General features: G+C 50.2%; 1 protein-coding gene across 1 annotated transcript; it reads left to right on the top strand.

Moving 5' to 3' along the window:
• Positions 1-1,447: 1,447 nt before the first annotated feature.
• On the top strand, positions 1,448-1,978 carry LOC8052889 (ctenidin-3-like). Its single transcript, XM_029994215.2, has one exon. The coding sequence runs from the start codon at positions 1,448-1,450 to the stop codon at positions 1,976-1,978; it is 531 nt and encodes a 176-aa protein (XP_029850075.2).
• The last annotated feature ends 4,889 nt before the right edge of the window (positions 1,979-6,867 follow it).

Here is a 6,867-nt window from a genome sequence, read left to right as displayed (position 1 = left end):
CACGAAGGGCAGCGCCGACGCATAACCAACGCGGCTGGCGAATTTGGCCGTGGGCGAGAGAGCGTGGGGCGTCCCCGCCCAGGCGGGAGCGACGTTCCTCCGGAACCACTTTCCTGGTGATTGGCCCAGATCCGGACTCTCCTGTCTTCCGATGCCCGGCAGGGAAACAGGATCCCCGATGTTTCCTTAGAGGCGTTTGGGAACCGTGGAAGTGGCCACGTCCGGGAGGCTTTTCGGTCCGAGGAAACCGGAGCCGATTGCTTTCCTCCCCACTTGCGCCGCGGTGTCCCCTCCCGCTATTTTTGGTGACGCGCTTAACATATATATGAAGCTGACTGTCCCCAGACAGCGGCAGTCTGGAGCGTGGCACGTCGTGGGAGTGTTGACGGCAAGCAGGGACCGGTCATGATCGCGCTCGTGAGTATGCCACGGGCCTCACGAACAGAGCTCGGCCACGTGCGTGTCCGCGAACGAGACTCGGAAGCCGTTGACCCCAACGACAAGAGGCGGCCGAATCGCCCGGCGAGGATGCGGACAACAAAGCCCGGAGTCACGTGGTTCCATCTGGAAAACCGGAACGGTGTCGGCGCTGTCCGTGTCGTGCGACGCAAGCGCGCTCCCCCGGTTCTCAGCGGCAATGAAGCGAGCTAGCAATTAGACTCTGAACGAGGTTGCGCTCTTTCGAACTAGCGGGGTGGTTAATGGCGGTAGACGCGCGCAGATGGCCCCGGTTCGCGGCGTACTCCAGTAAAGCCCCTGATGGTCGCGGGCTCTCAAAGTCCACCAACATGTTGATTCTGCATATTCGTCAAGTTGAACGAAATGCGAAACTTGAGTTCACGAGGAGGCCGTTATTCGAATGTTTTCTTACAGAGTCGCGCGATTTCAAAAACGAGAAAATCAGTCTTGAAAATCAAGGGGAAGGGGTAACAACCGTCAGGCGAACTTTGAAGGTGCTGTTGGTGAGGAGAATACGGGTCTTCACAGTGTAGCACATAAAGCAATGCCTCAAAACCTGAAACCAGAAAAAAGAAGCGACGGACAAAGCACGCAGAGTGTATTTTGCACTCAAGTTTGTTCGCTGACAGTTTTTTCTTCACTGGTTTCTGGCGTTTTTCAATGTTGAAATTTCATCAGCTCACCCGCGTCTTGAGTGTTCAGTACCGTACTCCTCACTTATTACGTAAACATCCGATTGACGTTGGTCGTACCCTCACTGCGAGCTCCTTAAAAGTTGACCGCAACAATAGATAAAAAAATCGATTGTGTTTTATGTTTGTATTTTAGTAAATGTTTTTTAGGGTGTTGCGATATACCAGAATTTTAGCGCACTGCTTGATTCAACGTCCGTTTTGTAAAGCTGGTTCAAGAGCGCAGTCTGGCCCACAAGAGAGTCGCGAGGGGTGCATGCGAGAAACCTGCAGGGCCACCCCGCAGCCACGGCTTCATGAGCCTCCTCGTGCAGGTCTTGCTCGTCTTCACCTTGACGTCGTCGGCCTTTGCCGGAGGCGGCGGCGGTGCCGTTGGCGGAGGGAGCCTGGGGTTCGGCGGTGGCGGCCTTGGATTCGGAGGCGGCGGTCTTGGATTCGGAGGCGGCTCCGTGGTCGTGGCTCCAGTAGCCGCCACACCTGTGGCATTCACCACGCCCGTGGCGCGGGTCAACTACGTGGCGAAACCCGTGGTGAACGTGAATTATGTCGCCAAACCCGTGGTCAACTATGTCGCCAAACCCGTGGCCACCGTTACGCATGCCGTGCGGCCGCGGCTGACCATCGCGGCGGGCGTTCCGGTCAGTCTGGTGGACGGACTCGGCAGTGCCGGGTACGGCGGGGGTCTGGGAGGTGGGTTCGGCGGAGGTCTCGGAGGTGGATTCGGCGGTGGACTCTTTCTCGGTGGTGGCCACGGGCTCGGTTACGGTGGCGGAGGAGCTGGACTCCTTTTGGAAGGCGGAGGTCACGGAGTCGAATACAAGTGGTAGCAGCGGTGCTCATCCAAGCTGCGCTGGGACGGCGAGAGCGGCCTCATCGCCCCTCTCAGTTGTACGTATTCGCTCTTTCTCGCGTGAGTTGAAACGTGGTGGCGCCAGTCTGCCAATATCCCTAGAAACCTTTTCGGTTCCCAGCTATTAGCGGCGAGATGTTTCGGTGGCGCCCTCCTATGGTTCCCCCTTGTGACGTCATTACCTTGCAAACAACAAGTTCGATGGTGTTTGTAAATAGCATGGTGGAAGCTTGAAATCATTGCGCTCTCAAAGGAACACTGCCAACACCGTCAAATTAAAGTTCTTTCATTCCCCTTATTTCCGTCGATGGTATACCCTTCCGACGTCATAGTCAGCTTTTGGGCCAATTGTGGAAGGCCGACCACAGCGACGCTTTCGGTCGCGCACGTCGCCAATACTCCGTTTCAGCTTATGTTGTACCGCAGCGAAGGCTAGAAGCGCGAGCTCATACCGTTGGCAGCTGCGCTTAATGCACGAGAGCTTGTGCCACCGATATCTGCCCAAGTAGCTCGCGCATGTAGCCTTTCCTGCGGTATATCTTAAGGTGAAATGGAGTATAGACGGCGTCATGACAGTATTTGCGAAATCAATGCTACGCGCTATTATCGGGAAACGGTCGATTATGACATTCTTACACATAATTCACTCTTATAATAAAAGAACGATGCGTAAAAATTAAAAAAAAAATATTTAATATATATACACGTACCGGAAGCGTGCCATGGCTACCGAATAGATTGCGCCACTGAGTTTGTTGCCAAACAGACAAGGGGCGAATATCAGCCACAAAGCGCGCTTAGCTCGTCTATCTTCGTGGATCATTGTCCTTCGTAGACCGTGGTTTTTCGCAAGCGAGGTGCACGAGCCTATGCTCCATCTCACAAATGTCTGCAGTAAAGAGGAAGGCACAGGCGCGTGAGCCCAGCTCAGAAGGCTTTTGTTTGTACGAGAACTCGTGCATACGAGGCACTTTCTAAATCCACGCGCTTGTGCCCATGCATTTGTGTTCACTGCAGGTGTTTGTGAGATGGAGTATGGAGTAGTACCGCCAGTGGGGCGTATAATATCATTTTCGAGACCTCTTCGATTGCCTGCTCTACTATGACTGCGTGGTTGCTGCTTCGATACGAAGGGTGCGTTAATTTTTAGGAAGCGCATTGTTTTCACCTAACTTCTTTTCATCTATATCTACGTAATATGATAATTGACAAAAAAAAGTGTATTTTCGAGGTTCTACTTAGAAAGGTTTAGAAAGTGGAGCAGGTGAACACAGTTGGTAGGGAAAGCAGGTAAAAGGAGTGCACTTTCAAAGTTACTACTAAGAGGTTTATTGCGATGCCTCGAGTGGTTTCCGCTCGATATGGCGTATATAGTTATTCGGACAGTACATGCCATTTTCGCATGCACGGGCGACGTACCGTATTGATTTTTGTTTTGCTGTACATAAACGGCCACTTGGAGGTCGGTAGATATGCCCACAGTCTCGATGTATTCCTCAGAGCCGAATGCACTTGAAACACTGTGTGCCAGTTTTGTCGTGCTCTGTTGGACCCACTTCTTGAAAGTGCATCATACCCACGCCTGGGCAACTCAATCCAACTCCGCAGGGACTGCGAAATGGCGTCCTTGCATGGGTTTTCTCCATGGCCCCGAACAGGTGATGATTTCTGGGGGGCCAGTTCTGGCCACAGTAGACATGAACGACCAAACGTCCGACGCGTCGGAAAGATGGTCGAACTCGATTGGCGCCGGCCTATCATGGGGTAGCGGGCATACGTTCACTGTGGCCGTGATTGTCTGGCGCCCGATCGGGTTAGGCCTTCTTTCCGACGCGTCGTACAACCCGTCGGGCGTTCGGCCGTACATAAGCACGGCCCGAACTGGCCCCCAGTGATTATCATTTTTCGAGGTCTCGAAGAAGCCCTGCAAGGATGCCATTGTGCAGTCACTGATGAGCTGGAAGAAGTTGCGCAGGCGTGGGTATGATGCACTTCCAAAAAATCATTCCGGCAGTGCGTGAAGAAGTTGTCGCACCGGTAGCTCAAGGGCATTCGGCTTCGGGAGGAATATATATATATAAGGTGGGGATACCTATTGATCTCTAAGCGGCCGTTATCTGCAGCCCGAAAAGAAAGTGTAAATCAATATGGTATGCCCCTCGTAACTATATACAGGGGAAGTGGTGTAATGTTGTCGAGGACACGTTAACCAGTAAAATATATTTACTTTCAGAGTAACAACTTAAAGGTGTGGACCTTGGCTGCCGATGATTGCATGCAATAAATAGTTCCACTTCAAAAACGTAACCATGAAAAATGGTTGCACCAGAGTGGTTTGCGCGGTCCCTCAACAGGGTACTAGCTTGCTAGCTATGAGCCTGAAGTAAAATATTCCAAATTTGTTCAAACGATGTTGCTCGACGTCCTCGCAGAAGTCTCGAACAAACTTATTTCTTAGTCCGTGTTCTCTTTTTAATTCAGGATTTCCCTACATTCCGCACTGCGGAATCGCACGGCCAGTCCAGAGTTAAAGGCGACCCAGAATAACGACAAGGACAAAAGTGGAGAAAGTGGGTTTCTAGCACGCGCCGTACTTCCGAGTCGATGCGTCACATTTATGTTCTAGTGGCCGACCGATGCGACTCGACGTGGAGCCAATTCGACGCTCAATGAGTATCGGAAAAAGGACAGCCAATGGTAAATAATTAGGGGCCGCCTGACGTAATTACACGTTGGATAGTGCGAAGGCTGCTGATTCACTTCCCTACCACTTTCGATGGACTGTTTATCCTGTAGAGCACATTTCGTCCTCTTGTTTACGGCGCAAGGGCATCGGTAAGCTAAACTTATCTCCAGGATATTGCGATGTCATGCAAAACAGGTTCTCGAAAGGGTAACGGTCCCGCGCATGTGGTCAAATGCCGACTTCCTGGTGAGATACGCAACGCTTTACCCTTTGTTTCAGGCGGATCTGCGGGTCACGAGCTAACAAGTTCTGGGCCACGTCGGTCTTCCTGTACATTTTTGTATATAGCTCTCGCGATACGCTTCTCACCAAATAAAACGCATTATACTATACGGAGCCTGTGTTTTTACTCCTTATATTCACAGTGGGAGGGAGGTGGCGTATACCCGTGTTTCTTTCCGCCTTCATCCGGGGTAGAAATACGGCAAATAAATGCCTCGTTTCTACAGCGCTCAGCGCAAGTTTGCCCGTGAAGAAGCATGTTGTGCCGGCAGCTGACATACATAGAAACATCATGGAAAGCCCCTGACTGGCAGCTCGGGTTTCGCTGGGACACTAATTCTTCTTAAAACCCCGAAGAAACAAAGTCGCTTAACGAAACCTTAGTTTGCCGTCTTGAACTTTTCCAGGAGGCTTCATCTCGCGTCGTATACTCCTAGATACTTAGTGCTTCGTTTGAATATATCTATGAAGGTCAAAGTCAGTGATTCTTTATTCAACCAAGTACGTCTGTCTGGGTGCCGAACAGAGTGTTAGCACCCCCCACCCCCGATCCCCCTTTATATTAACGTTCAGTATTGTCATGGATGACAAGGGAAGGAATTATAGATGACTTAAGAAAACTGAAGATTGAATGCGGTGAACTTGAGGCAAAATATACGTACAATAACAAGCCCTGCGGGTGTTGATCTAGGCGTAAGAGCAGGATCGAGCAGTGGCGTGAGACTCAATTTGACGCAGCGCGCCACGGCTACTGTTATGCCGGCTCTATATTCGGGAATGTGGTAAATCAAAACGCGCCACAACTAACGAGAATTAAGTGACCCTTTCCACATGAGGAACGAAAAGGAACAAGAAACAAACCACACCGGTGAAATTAGAACGTTTTCCTTACGCTTGGAAGCCGTCTAGCTCAGCCACACAGTCCCCTTGTTTTTCTTATTGCCCCACGCGGCAATATAGACCAATGTGCAAAGAAGATAATGTGTTGTTGCATAAAAACGTGAATATGTTCCAAGGTTTCCACACACCAGATATATGTATGTCAACCCTGTAACATGTGTCGGTGAACCCAGGTGGCATCTTTTACAAACTTAGAGGCAATGGCGACAGGGGGCCAAAAAAGCTGCGAAAACCTACAGAATGTCACGCAGGCTCTCGTATTAAAGATTGATGACCTTGAAAATCGGAGTAGGCGGTGTAATCTTCTATTTTACGGTGTAAAGAACGTAGATGCTTACGAGTCGTGGTCGTTATGGAATCACTCGTTCAAGAACTGTGTGAAACGAGGCTTGGCGTGACTCGAACAACACTTGAGAGAGCTCATAGAAAGGCCAATTCCGGTCGGACAGAAACCGACTCTTGATTGCAAACTTTGCGTGATTTAAAGAAAAACAGACCATCATAGGGAACGCCAAGAAATCTAAGGGCCCGGTATCAGTATATCCGAAGATTTCTCTGAAGCGATACGTAGGAAGAGACTGCATCTTTAGGGTTTTGCGAAAGAGTCACAGGAGTGACAATGCGCGGGTCAACCTAAGAAATGCCGCCCTTTATCTTTATGACGTAAAGTATATCATGATGACAACATCAACCAGGTAGGTAGTAAAGCTTGGGTGGCCATGCCCTAGCACACCATCAACTCTTTTCTTGTAATTAATTGTTCAAGTATAAAAAAAATCATGAGTCATTCCACTCTGTGAAGTTGGATGACCAGGAAAGCTGTTTAGCGCACGACACAGACGTGACACGGAATTTTGAAGAAAGGTACGAACAGGTTTATTGTCTTGATAGATGGTCATCGTGACGAAAGGATACGCCCACACATTTTATTTGATGCGTTCTCCACCCCGTGACGTTCGTCGTCTTGTCTGGTTTGCCGTATGCACTTGGTGTTCGTC

Source organism: Ixodes scapularis, unplaced genomic scaffold (assembly GCF_016920785.2).
Source record: "Ixodes scapularis isolate PalLabHiFi unplaced genomic scaffold, ASM1692078v2 PGA_scaffold9__187_contigs__length_104089568, whole genome shotgun sequence".
Classification (NCBI taxonomy): domain Eukaryota; kingdom Metazoa; phylum Arthropoda; class Arachnida; order Ixodida; family Ixodidae; genus Ixodes; species Ixodes scapularis.
This window is presented reverse-complemented; position numbering and strand designations above follow the sequence as displayed.

Bases quoted from the DNA above. Each gene is read 5' to 3' on its own strand.
- LOC8052889 (XM_029994215.2), top strand. From the start codon at position 1,448: ATGAGCCTCCTCGTGCAGGTCTTGCTCGTCTTCACCTTGACGTCGTCG.